We start from the raw sequence: 18,313 nt of genomic DNA, 5'->3' as shown, positions 1-18,313 counted from the left end.
AGAAAAATACAAGAGAGAAAGTCTAGAAAGCACTCAAATACAAAAAGATCTTACACCAACTTTTCTATTCTATGTGTAAATGCTAGATTGATTTGTAATCATCTAAAGTGTTCTTTAGTTCAAAAAGAACAAGTCTGTGATCAATAGGAATATTGAGAGTGTTAAGCTGAGTGCTTGGTTGTAAGCATTTCAGTGGTAGAGAAATCTAGGTGCTGGGTTGTAGCACTTAGTAGGAGTTGAGTAGACGAATAGAGGAAGGTACTCTTGCATATTCAACTGCCTTGTAATTGGTTTGTGCTCTACCTTTAAAGAGCTCAGTATTGGATTCAAAAACTCCGGAGGACTCTGGGGACTGGACGTAGGCAGAGAGGCCGAACCAGGATAAGTGATACTGAGTAATCTCTAAACTCTCTCTTATAATTGCATGTGTTGTGTGCTTTATTTACTCAACATATAAATTGCCTAAGCTGATCTTGAATAAGTAAGTGGTGCTGAGTTAGAAGCTGACCTCCAAGAGTGTCAATTCTTAACTCTCAAGAAAACAACTTTGGTCAACATCTGACTAAAGCTGTCCTGAGATATATCTCACCAAGCTGACCAAAGGCTAAGTTAATAAACTCTCAAAATAACTTCCAGTCAGCTTAATTAAAACGCGAAAAAGTTATATTAGTTCCTAACCCCCCTGGAACTAATTACCAGGGACCAACACTTATATCCCGATGGACAAAAAGGATATGTTAACCAATAGTGAGGAAGAAACCAGAAGACTCAAAAGTGTCATGATGGATGCATGGATCGATGCTCAGATCCCAGAGGTTATAGATATCAACTCCCCCCTTTGTGCTTGCATATTGGAAAAACAAATGTCCATCGACATCAAATACCCTTCACTAGAGGAGTAGAACGAGTTAGCGGATTCCAGAGTCCATGTCAAGAATTTTCGAAGGTCAATAGAGACTACCATGACCACAAATGATGCCATGTGTAGTCTATTCCCCCACCATATTGAAGGAAGCAAAGACATATTGGTATGTATAGCTCCGTACATAATCAATTCAAAGCTTCAACCAAACAGCCACCGAGTTCAGCCAGCATTTCATAACTTCTATACTGAAGAATAAGACCATGCAAGATCTCAACTACTTGGTCCAAGATCGAATCGAAACCCTCTAGGAGTGGGTGGAAAGATTCCATAAGACTTACATTAAAATATGACACCTCAAATGTTGATGCAACGATTGACACTAGGACATCCAGTTATCGAAGCAAATATTTATCCAAAGAGCTCACCACATAATGGCCCCAATCATTCCCAGACCTCAAGAGACGGGCTAGGGACTTTGTAAGATGGGATGAACATTGCTTCAACCCGTTATCGAAGGACAAAATGGAAGGTGGCTAAATGAATCAACATCACACAAAGAAGGAAATAGATCAAAGAATGATGCGGGAACGTTTGGAGTGGGACTTTTCGCCCATCAATGCTTCCCGAAAAGATTTCATATATTGGATTGAAAAGAAGTGGAAACATATTGAGTATTGTCTCAAGCTCAATGATTCTAGATGATGAAGCAACGACACCTACTATGAGTTCCAAAAAAACAAGTGGCATGATATTGAGGACTACATGCAGCTAGCTTTGGAGTTGGACAAGATGGTTGAAGAAGAATTCCTATACCATTTTCTCAAAATGGCAACGAAGTCACTTGTACAAGAGCAAAAGGCCCCCTAACCTTCGACTCGCGTCCCCCGAAGGATAATCAATGTTATTACCAAAGGATCTACTGAAGATAGAATGTTAAAGAGAAAGTAAATCTTCAAAGATAGACATAGGTTTTATGAATATAGGATAGAGTTTTCCTCTCATCCTTTGAAGAACAATCCTAGGTCGGTACATGAAGACGCCTTAATAATCCATATTCAGATTGAAAAATTCATGGTCCGGTGATTTTTTATCGATACAAGAAGCCCGACTAATATAATCACCTAAAAGGCTTACAGGGCACTTTAGGTGAATCTGGGAAGGTTAATTCCAACCTAGGATCCATTTGTGAGCATAAACGGACGTACGGTCACAATCTTAAGGAGCATCGGGGGGTTCTATCTGAGCCAGTTGGAACTTTATCCATATATCACCTTGCTTAGAATATCCCCACACGAAAAGGAATGCAAGTTGTATAAGGAAACCAAAGGCTGGCGCAAGAAACTTACATGAAATTGCTTTATATTAAGCAACTAGAGCCAGAGATTGTGGAGGAAAAAGAAGAAAGGGCAGAGCCTGTAGGGGAGATTGAGTGACGCCTTTTGGCTAAAAGAAAAACAGTTCAAATAGCATCAGAGCTCCTGATCGAGGTAAATGAATACATATTCGGAACCCTAAAAATAAATATACATGCATTTGTCTGGACACCATTGGATATCACTAGCAAACCACCTGAGGTCATGACCCACACACTAGATGTGGACCTGAAGGTCAAACTAGTCAAGCAGAAGAATCAAAACCATGGAGTGGAAAGGGAGAAAGTGATTAAAGCTGATATTGAAAAAGTCCTAGAATGTGGACATATAAAAAAAGTTCATTATCCTAAATGAATATAGAATGTTTTCTTGACTTTACTGACCTCAAGAAAACCTGCCCTAATGATAGTTATTTGATGCCTTGTGTGGTGGACTCACTTGTAGGATAAATTACCTATTTCTTGCTAGATGGGACAACAGGGTATCACCAAATCCCTATCTCTCCGGAACATAAAAAATGCTAGCTTCATCATGTATGAAGGAACTTACTGCTCCAAGGACATGCCCTTCGACCTTAAAAATTTAGGAGCCACGTACCAAAGACTGGTCAACAAAATCTTCAAAAATGTAATCGAAAAATTATTGAAATATATGTGGACGCATGATCGTAAGGAATAAGGAGTAAGAAAGTTGAACATCATGTTGTAAATCTCAAAGCGGTTTTCAAGATGCTTTGGGAGAACGAGTAGAAGTTTAACCCCCAAAAAGTTCACCTTCGGAGTGCTAAAAAAATTCAATGTATAAATTTCACCTTCGGAGAGCTAACCCAAAAGTTCACCTCATTTGAACCTTTTCTATCTTATTGCAATGTATAAGTTTTCCGACTATCATATTCCTAGACTCACTGACTGTCAAGGATATATCCTCTTTGCAAGCAACTTGATTCTTATACCACCACACAATGATTGATACTTCTCAAAGGTAAACATACATTTCATCATCTTCAAATTCTTGAAACACAATATTTGAATCTGGGGAATGTCGCTGTTATTGCTTGCAACACAATACTTGAATCTGGGGAATGTCACTGTTATTGCCTTCAGATAAAAGCGTTTTATCCTTTCAGTAAAATTTCTAAATCAAACTGCGAGAATAACAATTTCATTCAATAAATCAAATGAAACAGAGAATGATACGAGGGGGTTTTATTTAACACATCTTCAGGGAGAAATGTTATAGATAGAAAGAGAGAACACTTGTTTCAATTTAACATTAGTGTGAGATGACAGACATAAAATACAAGTCAAATTTCATGATCAGGAAAAAGTAAGTTTGAATGAATGGCCATGCCTGATGATATGAGATTGCAAAATTGGAGGAAATAATCAAGCAAACTACAAGTAAGAGTTTCAGGGCCACATTCCATCATTCACAGGCTGGTTTGGTGTCAAAGCTGCTCAGGCAGATGGCAAAGGCTTGGTAAGCAGACAATGGGTAGCAGTAGTCCATGGTGAATATGTCTTTTCCAATTTTTCCGAACTGTAACATCACCTTCTCTTGCTCTTCAACTGGCACATTATGGGATGGCTCAACAGCCGCCACCAGTTGAAAATTCTTAACAGACGCAACTGTAACACGCCCTCTGAAATTTAGGCACCAACATTGCAGCTGCTCATGCCATCTAGGTGCCTTGTTTTTTAGGATTAGGGGCTCTCCTGAGCCATACACTATTAGAGGTGAACCTGAGGGGCTAGAAGAATTGCTTTCTGAGACTGGTTCCTTCACTTTTGAACCTGATGTCACTGATAATAATCGGTCATCAAATGTCTCTGGAAATGATGTTGGTGTTGGGGCAGTGCCCCCAGCCTCAATAGAAGAGACAGGAATCGAGTGCATGACGCAATGCATTCTCCTTGGACCTCTTGTGCGCAGAACATTAAGCTCGTATGTGATGGTGCCTATAGTGTAATTAAAAGCAGGCAATTTTGGAGACACCTGCTTGGAATGGAATCTTCTATGTGTCCGGCTAGGTGGTTGAGTCGGTACTTCATATGTAGGTTGGCTATCAAACATGGTGAACTTGGTTCCTAAGAAGTTAGATCTGGAAAAACATTTTGAAATAAATCATTTTTGGGATACAGAATAATCATGCAAGGTAAATAATTCATAATGTCCATGACTTACCTCAGTTTACCAACATATGTGTTGCTTGCTCGAGAAAAATTATCTGCAACCAAAGATATTGTGAAGTCTGTGCTTGTTGCTTTTCTGATCTTTCTGGCAGCTAATAGCAATTTGTCATTTTCACTCTCAGCTGTCAACCCATAAAAGAAAGGTTTGAAAAGAATCAGTAACATGAATATTTCAAGCCAATATTTGGTTAACAGAGCTTTATAAGAAGCTCAAATTTCTAGGCATAACAGATGCAAAACACGCTATTGCAGTTTATCAACGGAACTAGTATAATTTCCCTTCCTAAGAAAGCAACATTGAGTTACAAACATTTTTAAACCGAGTAGATCATAGACGATCAGAATCCAGCTTCCAGTAGATCATAGACGACAAGAATTCAGACACAGGAACATATTGCTAAGTATATAGGAGATCAATGGATAAGGGGTCAATTAATCCCCTGAACTTGGATAGCAGGTCAATTTGCTCCAATTTAATCCTTTCAATATGGCATTTTTTGCCAGAACAGTCCAAAGTGACACATGCCTACAAATGTTATTTTTGGGCCAATTTCACCAAAAAAAAAAATCCAATTTGTGGACTAATTGATACCTAAAATTCATTTTTTAGCAAATTGATCTTGCGAGCGAAGCTGAGGGGTGAAATTGACCATCTATCCGGAGATTAACAGTTCATCTTTGTTTCTTGATAGATATAGAATTGCTACATTGTTACAAACAAATAAGAGTAGCCTGACTTACAAGGTACCAAACCATGATACAGCAGATAGGTAGATGTAGCAGTATCTCTTCTAATAAAGCATTGTATGGGAGATTCACGAGGACCCGGCTGGTTTGAAGCAAAAAACAACATTAACATAAAAACCGATCAGCGAAGTAAGTACATCAGAGAATAGAGAAGAGAGAGATAGGAAGAAAGAGAATTACCTGCTTCAATGAGATGGGAAATGTTAGCCTCCCACACTGCTCAGGAGTTTTGACAATTTCTTTAGTGACTTCCCTCCACGACCTACAAACCAAAGCACACGAAACAACAACAGCACGGGAAGGCCACAATGGCTCACTCTCTTCTACCCTCCTAATGATATCCAAGAGCAACTCAGGTGGCAAATTTGCCCAGCGACCCTGTTGAATTGGCTCGGACTCTGCAACTGTTTCGTCTGGTGCAATATGTGACCTTGTCCTGCCACGCCAATGCTTTCCTTCAACCCCTCGTCTCGATATGTTTCCAATTCCATCTTTCATCTCCTTCAGCTCACGGACAAAGCTCTTGAGAGGCATCCTGAGTCACAGAAGAAGACCACCAATCCCTTCTTCACTATCAACATATAAACAAGACAAAAACTCCATTTCGTTACTCCCAATCAACAACTATTATGGAAAAAAAAGATCTCCTTTTCATCATTAATGGAAAATCAAATCTGGGATTGTTGTTCCACAATTTTATGTTATAGTAGTTGGAGTACAATGCCAAGCAGAAATTATTTGAATATGCATACTAAGCCATGAAAACCCATTGAATTGGGATAGGGCACGACAAGAAGAAAAATCCCAAATTGAATTCCCAAACACGCAGCTTTTTAACAATTGTTATCAATTCCCATTGACACAAATTTCAAATGCAACACATAGAGATCATAAAATGAACAGAAAAAGAAAATATGTTGGCATTAGATCCAAAAAAAGGATCATATATTTGTTAAAAATGTCTCTTAAAAGAAAAATCAGAGAATGAAAAGAAAGATGGTGAATTAAAAAATAGAACCAACCTGAGGCTGAAAAGGTGAAAAGCCAAAGCAGAGATCAAAGAAAGGAAGCGCAGGAAACAGGAAGATGAAAAGAAATCATATCGGAGAAAGACGGAGAAAGGGTAAAAAGGAAAACAGACATGGTAATTGCACCGCCAGAGAGGCACAAGAACCGGCTGCCACCACCATCAACGGCAAGGCAACACCGTGAACAGCAGCAGCAGGAGCAGGTTAGAACAGAGTTAGAATTAGAGAGCCGAAATTCGCTCCCTTAAAACGGATCCAGCCCAAGTTTTTCTCTCACATTTTATTTATTAATAGTTAAAAGAAGAAGGAAATTATCTAATTAATTGGGTGGAGGGATGAGACTAGTGTCTGTTTTATCGATGTAGTACACGTGGCTTTCGATTTTTAATATTTTATTTTTCTTTTTTAATTAGCTTTGGGCTTCGTGCTGCAGGCACCCTCACACAAAGTTTCAAACTTTTACTAATCTATGTTGATTCAGCACCGCTAAATAAGTTAGCCTTACCAAGCTTTCATAGATTTCGTATTCACTCCAGTTGAATTATCTCAAGTTTTTAGCGGATCAAGTTTTAACGAGCTATTTAATTGAGCTTCATCATACTTATATAAAATAAGTAAAGATATAAAAAGAAAATCTATAACATATTTCACTTAGGTTAATAGGAAAATTATAAAATTTGGTTAAATGGGGACTATTTACATATTTAATTCATTTACTTATTATATATTTAGACTACTTTTGTGTGACTTTCCTAAAATACTTCAACCTTTCATCTTTCATTCTCCTCTTTCTCTTCCTTGCCGCACAGTTTCTCTTCCACAGGAGATTCCCAGACATTTGATCTTCATCTCTTCCTTTATATTGCTAAATCTGTACCATTTTGTTGGTCCCGTGTGATTAGTTCCTAGGGGGGAGGGGTTAGGAACTAATATGACTCTTTCTTTTTAATTGAGCTGACTTAATATAGTTTCTTGAGTTAGTTAACTCAGCTTAGGTCAGCACGGCCGATTGTAGTGTAAGACAGCTTTAGTCAGAAGCTGACTAGAGCTATTTTACATATGAGTTGAGAATTGACACTTTTGTGGTCAGCTTCCAACTCAGCACTCTTATTTACTCAGTATCAGTTTAAACAATTTATATGCTGAGTAAATATGACAAGCAACACACACACACGCACACACACACACACACATATATATATATATATATATATATATATTGAGAGAGAGTTAGAGATTACTCAGTACGACTTATCCTGGTTCGGCCTCTCCGCCTACGTCCAGTCCCCAGAATCCCTCCGGGCTTTTTAAATCCAATACTGAGCTCTTTAAAGGTAGAGCACAAACCGTTTACAAAGCAGTTGAATATGCAAGAGTACCGTCCTCTATTCGTCTACTCAACTCCTACTAGGTGCTATAACCGAACACCTAGATTTCTCTACCGCTGAGCACTTAACACCAAGTACTCAGCACAACACTCTCAATTTACAATTGATACAAATTGTTCTTTTCGGATGAAGAACATTTTAGATGATTACAGAAAATCAATCTAGCTTTTACACAGGAATAGAAATTTGGTGTAAGATCTCTTTTGAATTTTGTGTGCTTTGTATTATGTATACTCTTTTTTTTCTTGTTGTATTCGGCTGATGATCCAAGAATGATTATGTCCTTTTATAATTGAGGTCTGAAGCAGAAATGATTTGAATCTTGGATTTGTTCGTTGATCCAAACGGCTCCTTTTTGAGACAAGGCTCTGGTCAGCTTCAGACTTGCAGGCCAATCCTGTCGTCTGAATTCCGTAGGCGTCAGGTTTGTCCTCTTCTCACAGATTTCGTCTTCTTGTGCCAGTTTATCTTTTAGCAACAGAACAGTTGACCCATACATCTCGAAATTGGCTTTTGCATAATTCCAAGGTTTCTATTATTGGTGCAGACAGTTGTCGGATCTTGTCTTTTAGCAAACGGATCATCCACGCTGTCCTTAAGATCACTCAGCTTGTCTTTGATAGCCGTTGTCTTTGATTGTTTGCTAATGCAAATACTGAGTTCTCTTTTACTCAGCTTCCATGGTCAGCTTCGTTCTGCAAGACATAGTTCTCAAGAAGACTTCTCTACTTTTGATACTGAGTTGCGTTCCACTCAGCTTCGTTGATTTGTTTGATCTTTAAGCTTCTGTTCTGAAGATCATCAATCACGCTAAGTTACACTCCACTCAGCTTGTGCTGTATCCTCATGCTGACTTCGTCCTGTCTTACTTTTTATTTCCATTTGTATTTATATTTATACTCAACATTGAACAAACATATTAGTACAATTAAACCAACGCACTTAAATTTAATTGTTCCTTAATCATGGATTAACTTAAATAATTTTGTCAAATCAAAATCATGTGGAAAGGTGTTTCAACAAACTCCCCCATTTTGATGTTGGCAAAATATTTAATTTGATAGAACTCATTATGAGATTCCCCATGATTGAAATTCTTTTTATGCTTCTGAAATTACTCCCCCGTAAGGGTTCCATCTATTGACTTAACTTAACTCTAAACCTTCTAAGATTTAATTGAGTAAAATTAAGATATGCTTATACAGACTTAGTTCAATTCTAGACCTTCCAAGATCTAATTCAGATGAGCCTAGGTCAGCTTTCAGAAGAGTTCAGTACATGTTTTACTCAGTTTGATACATGGTCAGTTTAGGTATCAGAGTTATGGAGAATAAAAAATGTATCAAAGCTAAAGTGTACTGAGTATGATTCCTTCTTTGTTTGTTCAATTTAAGACAAATAAGCATTAAGCAAGTTACGTAAGTAAGCATCACATAAGATTAGTCAATTTGAATAAGAGATGCATAAGTTTATAGATAGTCAGCAAGACAAAATATGCCAGATAAGAGAAAATTACAAGTTAAAAATAAAAACGATCAAATCTAGCCAGACTTTTTCTTCCTATTAACTTGGGCAGAATTGACTTTGCCTTTTCCCTTTTGCTGCTGACTACAAGATGCTTCTCCTGTGTGCTGAGTTCTATCAGCTTGTTCTTTCTCCCCCGTTTTTCCAGCATCGGGCGGAGGAGGAACGAAGGTGTCGTTGAGAGCAGCACGAGTTAATCTTACGGAATACGCCTTTAGCCTTTTCGTGCTTTCTCGTAGACCATCAAAAACTGGAACACCATCGTCCAAAGTAGAACCGGGAATTCTAATAGAGGCACTGAGCATACTCAAGATATATTCTTGGGATTTTCCTACCCATGTGATAGTGTCAGTTAGCATGGCATAAGCTTGATGGTACATCTTAAGCAAAGCCGAATCATAGAACTGATGTTGAGCATTTGTGTGACGCACATGTTTGTAGGTGGCTCGGGAGTATTGCAACAGTTCGTTTGTCTTGAGTTGATCAGTTTCCATTTCTTCCTTACTCAAGTTGAGTAGACGGACAGCTTCGCTAATTTGTTCGACCGAACATTGAGAAGTTGAGGAGATTAGCTCGCGAGTGCCGATCAGCTCAGAGTTCAACTTGGTAAATTGTTGATTCAACTCACCAGAGGTAGCATTGCCCGTGTTGACTGCAGAAAGAGCATTAATTTGGCCTTGAAGGGAATCCATGTGATTCACCATCATTAACTGCAGTTCGACCAGCTTGACGATGGAGTCTTGCTTGGGTTACTGTGTTTGGACTGTTCTCATGACACTTACTAGATCTTTGAGACCCTTGATCTCATTGAGGAGCTGAGTGATAGACGATATTTGTGGTGACTCAACATTTGCAAACCCAGCAGCATCGGCATGAGAAGTGTTCAAATCCTGGAGAATAGTTTGAGCGGAGTCAATAATGCGACGCCCGGACTCAGTAGCATGAAGATAGGCATATGTTGCCTCAGGAATTTGCTCAGTTGCCGGAATTCTAGTGGAATTGGAAGGAGGTGGATCGACAGAGATATTGACCTGCTCAATGTTGGTTTGAGTTGGTGCAGGAGGAGTCAACTCAGTTTGAGCAGGATTTTCCTTTGCATGCTTTTCACTTTGAGCAGCTTGGACTTCGAGCTCTTGCTCGGCAGGGATTGGATTGTTTGGAGTCTTGGCTTGTTCCTCAGGATGAGTAACAGAGGCTTGCTTTTGTGTAAATTGCTCCGGAGCTGGCTCAATGATAGATGAAAAGAATTTGAATTGCATGTCAGAGAGATCAGTGATAGGATCTCGAAGAGGAGAATCATCCAGAAGGTCAATAACTGGAGATTTATTAGCCTTTTTCTTGAGTCGCCTTAACTTCTTAGCCTTTGGAGGAGAGGGGTCAGCTTGAATTGAGTCAAGAGAGTCAGAGGGTGAATTTACCCATAGGTCAGCATATTCCTTTACTGTTGGCTCAGCTTGTTCTTTAACCTGCTCAGTGCTAACTATCTGTTCATGCTCAGCAGCCATTGTTGGCTCAACATCTACTGTCTCCTCAGTGTCGAACTGACCTTCGTTGTTTCTCAGTTTTGCTTCTTTTTGGTCAGCAGGGATTTTCTCAAAATTAATTTCTTGACTTCTGGCGAAATGCGAATCATTGGAGATTATGAAATCAAGAGGAGCAGCATCAATAGGACTTAACTCCGAGGATTTCTTTTTCTTTTTCTGTAATGGTTGCTCTGGAGTTTCCTCACTCTCTTCTTCAGGCTCAACTTGCCTTTTTCGTTTCTCTGCTGACTTAGGTGTGTCCTGAGTTTGCTCAGCATCAACTTTCTTCCCCTTTGATACAAACCGGATTTTCTTTGGGACAGCATTAACATCTTTAGAAGAAGTTTGGATAGCTTTCCTCTTCTTTTCTTTCTTGGTTTGCACCTCATGTGCAACATCAGCTTCTTCCTCATTTTCCTCAATGACCCCTTTTCCCTTCTTAGACTTGAGGGGTTGGTTGTATACTAACCCAAACAGCAGAGCCGCTGTGATTTCAGTTCCCCAAGTCTCAGTTTCATTAATTATGTCTATTTGATGATCTTCAAGGATTCTTGTAATGAGGGACCCCATCCTGAGTTTCCCAGTACTTCGTTGAAGTGAATCGATAAGGAACACCGGCATGTTGAGTGGTTGATAGGTCAGCATGTGCCAGATGAAGCACTGCTCGAAGTTTGAAGCTGATGATGCTGAGTTGATTTTTGGGAAGATAAAGTTAGTCAGGATGTAGTGAGCCATCTTTTGATTCTGACCCATACATGTACTAGCTATTTCCCCTTTGTGATCTTTCGGCTTACAGAACGTCACGGTGTGGTCAAGTTTCTCCTTTGTAGTCCTGAATTCTTTCCCTTTGGCTGGCAGTTTTAGCAAGGTTGCTAGATAAGATAGGGTAATCGTTATTTTTTGGCTTTTGACATGGGTTACTAGATGGTCAGCATCTTCTTCATCAACACAGAGGTTGGAGTAGAATTCCCTTACCAACCTAGGGTGGGTTTTACCAGGAAGGGAGAAGAGTCCAGCCCATCCATTTTTCGAGATCCACTCACAGAACGGTTGCTCAGCCGTTACGAAGCTCGAAGAGAACCACCGACAGCGAAGTACCTCATGGTTCTTAACACTTTTATAGACTTTAAGGAATACCTTTTCCTTGGGCTGCTTGTCCTTCTTTTTCTTCTCCTTCTTCGAAGAGGTTGCGAGGTCAGCTTGAGATCTCTTGCTTGGAGTTTGGTCATGCTGACCTTGTCCTTGAGACTTGGTGGGAGTCTCAATGTACTCTTGTTGAGCAGGAGATGGAGGATTTTCATCGGAGTGATTTCTGTCGTAATCACCACCGGAGATATTCTGAGAGTCCGACATGATTTTCTCAGAAATTTTCGAGAATTTTTGGAATTTAGAGAGCGAGAGATTTGACTGCCAATGATTTCGAGTGTAAAGAGAGATAAGTGGGAATTCATCCACTATTTATAGAGATTTGAATTGATCCAATACGTTGAACTAGCCGTTTTACCTCGAGATGATCAATCGACAAAGATCCTGGCATTTATGACACATTCGGCGCATGTGTTTTCTAATTATTTCTTACGTCACCCTAGGTGGCTATTTAATTCCCGTGCTAGCATTTAATGATGCGCGTGAGCTTTACTCAGTTTGCTAGAATACTGAACGTTTATGATACTGGGTGCAGAGTTTTACGTAGAGAGTTTTCATAATACTTTAGTAACTCAGCTTAAGATAATCACTCAGCATGTATGTCTTACTCAGCATAGGGTGATTTTATATAACACATATTAAGCTCAACATGTAGAAGTTACTAATTTAGCACTAGTCACTTAGCATGGTAATCACTCAACATTCAATTAGGCACATAGTATTATTGAAGAGGATTAGACATACCGATTGCTTCCCTTAGTATGTTAAATTGCTCACGAGCTAGAGGCTTAGTGAAGATATTCGCAAGCTGTTCATCTATTGGTACATAAGTCAGCTTGATCTTCCCCTTTAATACGTGATCTCTGATGAAGTGATGCCTTATGCTGACATGCTTCATCCTGCTGTGTTGGATTGGATTTTTGGATAGGTCAATAGCGCTCTTGTTATCGCATTTGACTTCAATTGTTTCTGTTTTTACTCCGTAATCCTCAAGCTGTTGCTTAATCCATAGGACTTGTGCAACACAGCTTCCAGCAGCTACGTACTCAGCTTCAGTTGTAGACAGGGCAACTGATGACTGCTTCTTGCTGAACCAAGATACTACACAGCTTCCAAGGAAGTGACATCCTCCCGAAGTACTTTTACGCTCTAGCTTGTCTCGTCCATAGTCAGCATCAGTGTATCCAATGAGTGTGAAGTCATTTGAGGTTGGATACCATAAACCTGCATTAACTGAGCTCTGCAAATATCTAAAGATTCTTTTTACAGCTATAAGGTGAGATTCCCTGGGTCAGCTTGATATCTTGCACAATAACATACTGAGTACTGAATATCAGGTCTAATAGCGGTAAGGTAAAGTAGAGAGCCAATCATACCTCGATATAGCTTGCTATCTATAGATTTACCTTTCTCATCTTTGCATAGGACAGTGTCAGTACCCATTGGGGTTGATATGGGTTTACAATCTTCCATATCGAATTTCTTTAGCATTTCTTTGGCGTACTTGGACTGACTAATGAAGATGTCGTTCTTACCTTGCTTGATTTGAAGTCCAAGGAAGAAGTTGAGTTCGCCCATCATAGACATCTCGAACTCAGTTTGCATCTGTTTACTAAAATCTTTGCACAAGGATTCGTCAGTAGCACCAAAGATTATATCGTCTACGTAAATTTGTGCCAGCAGGGTATGTTTACCCTTTTTCTTAATGAACAAGGTTGTGTCAGCTTTGCCTCTGACATAATTTCTGGTCAGCAGGAAGTTGGTCAACCTGTCATACCAAGCTCTTGGAGCTTGCTTCAGGCCATATAAGGCCTTCTTGAGTTTATAAACGTGGTTTGGAAGTTTTGGATCTTCAAACCCTGGAGGCTGACTAACATATACCTCTTCGTTTCTAAAGCCATTAAGAAAGGCACTTTTAACATCCATTTGATATAATTTAAAGTTCATATAGCTAGCGTATGCACACAATATACGTATAGCCTCTAACCTAGCAACAGGAGCAAAGGTCTCACCATAGTCAATGCCCTCTTGCTGACTATAGCCTTGGGCTACAAGTCGGGCTTTATTTCTGACTACGTTGCCTTGCTCATCTAGTTTATTTCTAAAGACTCACTTAGTTCCTATGGTCTTTTGGTTCCTAGGTTTTGGTACTAAATCCCATACCTCATTTCTTGTGAATTGATCAAGCTCTTCTTGCATAGCATTGATCCAATATTCATCGTGCTCAGCATCGGCGAAGTTTTTTGGCTCATTTACTGAGACGAATGCAACATTCCCGAGATACTTTCTAAGCTGATCTCTTATCATCAGCTTGTTGTCAGCGGCATCAAGAATGGACTTCTCCGAATGTCCTCTTGGAATTTTTATTTCTTTAGGTAATGTTGAGTTGTCTGGAATAGGTGTGTCTACAACATCTGCAGGAATAGATTGGTCAGCAAGGGTAATTTCGGGTTCGTGTTTACCTTTGGTCAGCCCTTGTACTGATGACTCAGTGGCTCCTATTTGGTCAGCGGAAGCTGAGCTCGGTTCATCTTCGACGGACTGAGTTGTCTTTCCTGTAGGGTCAGTTTCATCGAACTCTATATGGACAGACTCTTCAACAACTTGAGTTCGTTTATTATACACCCTATATGCTTTACTGTTAGTTGAGTACCCTAAAAAGATCGCTTCGTCAGCTTTAGCATCAAATTTTGCAAGGTTATCTTTTGTATTGAGTATAAAACATTTACACCCAAAGGCACGAAAGTAGCCAATGTTGGGCTTTCGTCCTTTCCAAAGTTCGTATGGGGTTTTCTTAAGAATAGGTCTAACTAAAGCCCTATTGAGTATGTAGCATGCTGTGTGGACAGCTTCACCCCAGAAATACTTTGGAAGCCTATTTTCGCTCAGCATTGTCCTAACAATTTCGACAATTGTTCTGTTCTTCCTTTCAACCACCCCATTTTGTTGAGGCGTTCTAGGAGCAGAGAAATTATGGTCAATACCACTGGCTTCACAGAATTCATCAAACTGTTGGTTTTTGAATTCTCCGCCATTGTCACTTCTAATATGAGCTACTTTTAGGTCTTTGTCATTTTCAAGCTTTTTAATCAATGTTGTGAACATCTCAAAGGTTTCATCCTTGCTACTCAGCAAGATGATCCAAGTATACCGAGAGAAATCGTCTACAATGACTAAGGAGAATTTCTTACCGCCCAAGCTGAGTGGCTGGACAGGTTCGAAAAGGTCCAAATGTAGTAATTCCAATGGTCTCTTGGTTGAGACAATGTTTTTACTTTGAAAAGACTTTTTCGTTTGTTTACCTTGCTGACAAGCATTACATAATTGATCTTTTTCAAATTTCAATTTGGGCAATCCCTCAACTAGTTGCTTTCTAGCTAATTTGGCAAGGAGGTCCATGCTTACATGACCAAGTCTCCTATGCCATAGCCAGGAGTTATCCTCTTTAGATACTAAGCATATATTTTTGGAAAACTGTTTTTCTAAACTCAACATATATACGTTGTCAACACGAGGGGCAGTTAAAATCAAATTATTTGTTTTTCCCTCGAGTATTCGACACTGAGTAGCATCAAATATAACCTGTGTACCGCTATCACAAAGCTGAGCTATGCTCAATAGGTTATATTTGAGACCCTTAACTAAGGAGACTGACTCAATGGTGGGGTTACCTCCGATAGTACCTGATCCTACTATCTTACCCTTCTTATTGTCTCCAAAGCTTACGTTTCCACCTCGTTTAAGCTCAAGTGTGATGAACTGAGTTTCATCACCAGTCATGTGCCTCGAGCATGCGCTATCAATATACCATAGTTTCGATTTTTCCACGCATCTCAGGCTCACCTACATTTTGAATCACTCATCTTTAGGTACCCAATTCTTTTTGGGTCCTCGTGGGTTAGCATAGACAGGTGCAAAGTCATGTTTTAATTTGTGACGGCATACTTTTATTGTGTGGCCAGTTTTACCACAGAAGTCATAGTGAGTTACCCTTTTAGGGTGACTTTGTTTTTGGTCAGCACCATTGTGCTGAGCATGCCAACATATCTTAGTGGTATGTCCTTTCTTTCCGTAGAAGTCACATTGGACAATCCGCTTGTTATACCAACACACATCTATTGTGTGTCCCTTTTTCCCACAACAGTCACACTGAGTGAACTGTCTATGCTGACCAGTACCTGAGTACTCAGCATGGGGTTTGGTTGAACCTTTTATTTGGTTCTGTAGGTTTGTGACATCCTTTCTCAGTTTCTTTGAATCTGATTGGACTTCCGAGACAACCTTATGCATGATTTCTATGTTACTATGCAGAGTTGAGTTGTCTTAGAGAAGATATCGAAGGGCACTGAGCTTGACCTCTTCAATCTCGTCACACCGCCTGCTGAGTGCTTTTATTTTCTTATTACACTTTTTAGTCAGTGTATATAAGTCACTCAGGGCGTTAATCATTTCATTTCTAAGCAAGTGTAAGGATGTTACCTCATTTGAGTACTCCTCCTGTTCAAATTCTTCAGAGAGGTCAGCTTGCTCAGATCGAATGTGGTCAGCAGCGTCATCGGCCATGAAGCATATGTTTGCTGACTCGGTGGCATCAACTTCAGATGATGTTGACTCATCGTTGTCACTCCATGTGGCCACCATTGCCTTTTTGCTTCCCTTCTTTTCCTTCTTCAGATTAGGGCAGCTTGACTTAATGTGCCCAGTTTGATGACACTCAAAGCATGTGACAGACTTGGAGCTGTCCTTTTTGTATTTGTCACTGGACTCAGTTTTGTACCTATCGCCTCTTCTGAATGGCCTTTTGCTGTTCTTTTCATTTTTTCTAAACAACTTCTTCATCTTCCTTGTGAACATGGCCATTTCCTCATCATCCGATGAGTCAGCTTCGGTTGAGTTAGCTTTCATGACAAGTGATTTTTGCTTCTTGTCTTCTGACTTTTCTTTTGCTTCAAAATTTTTCATAGAGATTTCATGGGTCAGCAGAGATCCGATCAGCTCGTCGTATTTATATGTGGTCAAGTCTTGAGCTTCCTCCACAGCAGTTTTCTTAGCTTGCCAGCTCTTGGGTAAGCTTCTCAGGATTTTCTTTACCTGCTCTTCTTCAGTGAAGTTCTTGCCGAGCCTCTTTAGCTCATTTATGATGTTGGTGAATCTAGCGTTCATTCCTGAGATGTCCTCATTGTCGTTCATCTCGAACAACTCGTATAATCTCATATGTTGGTTCACCTTTGATTCCTTGACCTTGCTTGTACCTTCGTAGGTTACTTCAAGCTTTTTCCAAATCTCCTGTGCTGACTCGCAACCTGAAATCTTATTGTATTCTGCAGCATCTAACGCACAGTGAAGCATATTGATAGCCAAAACATTGTTTTGTAATTTTTTAAGGTCATCTTCTGACCACTCAATTTCACTCTTAACAATTTTCTCATTGTCAACAGTTTTATACGGCACATATGGGCCTTGAACTATTGCAAGCCATGCACTCATGTTTGTGGCTTGAATGAAGTTCTTCATCCTATTCTTCCAGAACGTATAATTAGATCCAAAGAATAGGGGAGGCCGACTAATCGATAATCCCTCAGGGAGTATCTGTGTTGTTTGGTTCCCTGGAAGGAAACGAGTGCTGTTCTCAGCCATTTATCGGGATCAGCTCAAGATAGTTATATCTTTGAGTAGTGAGCTATTAGGCTCTAATACCACTTGTTGGTCCCGTGTGATTAGTTCCAAGGGGGGGGGTTAGGAACTAATATGACTTTTTCTTTTTAATTGAGCTGACTTAATATAGTTTCTTGAGTTAGTTAACTCAGCTTAGGTCAGCACGCCCGATTGTAGTGCAAGACAGCTTTAGTCAGAAGCTGAGTAGAGCTATTTTACATATGAGTTGAGAATTGACACTTTTGTGGTCAGCTTCCAACTCAGCACTCTTATTTACTCAGTGTCAGTTTAAACAATTTATATACTGAGTAAATATGATAAACAACATATACAGATATATATATATATATATATATATATATATATATATATATATATATATATTGAGAGAGTTAGAGATTACTCAGTACGACTTATCCTGGTTCGGCCTCTCCGCCTACGTCCAGTCCCCAGAATCCCTCCGGGCTTTTTAAATCCAATATTGCGCTCTTTAAAGGTAGAGCACAAACCGTTTACAAGGCAATTGAATATGCAAGAGTACCGTCCTCTATTCGTCTACTCAACTCCTACTAGGTGCTATAATCGAACACCTAGATTTCTCTACCATTGAGCACTTAACGCCAAGTACTCAGCACAACACTCTCAATTTACAATTGATACAAATTGTTCTTTTCGGATGAAGAACACTTTAGATGATTACAGAAAATCAATCTAGCTTTTACATAGGAATAGAAATTTGGTGTAAGATCTCTTTTGATTTTTGTGTGCTTTGTATTATGTATACTCTTTTTTTTTCTTGTTGTATTCGGCTGATGATCCAAGAATGATTATGTCCTTTTATAGTTGAGGTCTGAAGCAGAAATGATTTGAAT

The 18,313-nt window shown here is 39.5% G+C and overlaps 1 protein-coding gene across 3 annotated transcripts; it reads right to left on the bottom strand.

Moving 5' to 3' along the window:
• Positions 1-3,461: 3,461 nt before the first annotated feature.
• On the bottom strand, positions 3,462-6,503 carry LOC136204597 (tubby-like F-box protein 2). 3 transcript variants are annotated; one of them, XM_065995530.1, is made up of 5 exons: positions 6,200-6,503; positions 5,358-5,748; positions 5,172-5,259; positions 4,423-4,552; positions 3,462-4,339 (listed from the first exon to the last, which is right to left on the bottom strand). In XM_065995530.1, exons 2-5 carry the CDS (start codon positions 5,709-5,711, stop codon positions 3,664-3,666), a joined length of 1,248 nt encoding a protein of 415 aa, XP_065851602.1. In that variant the 5' UTR covers positions 5,712-5,748; positions 6,200-6,503; the 3' UTR covers positions 3,462-3,663. The 3 variants fall into 3 exon arrangements, with proteins under 3 accessions (XP_065851602.1, XP_065851603.1, XP_065851604.1); XM_065995531.1 differs by having other exon boundaries at positions 5,358-5,743; XM_065995532.1 differs by having other exon boundaries at positions 5,358-5,712.
• Between the last annotated feature and the right edge of the window lie 11,810 nt (positions 6,504-18,313).

Source organism: Euphorbia lathyris, chromosome 1 (genome assembly GCF_963576675.1).
Source record: "Euphorbia lathyris chromosome 1, ddEupLath1.1, whole genome shotgun sequence".
NCBI classification, from domain to species: domain Eukaryota; kingdom Viridiplantae; phylum Streptophyta; class Magnoliopsida; order Malpighiales; family Euphorbiaceae; genus Euphorbia; species Euphorbia lathyris.
Note: the sequence above shows the minus strand (reverse complement) of the source record. Positions and strands in the feature narration are given on the sequence as shown.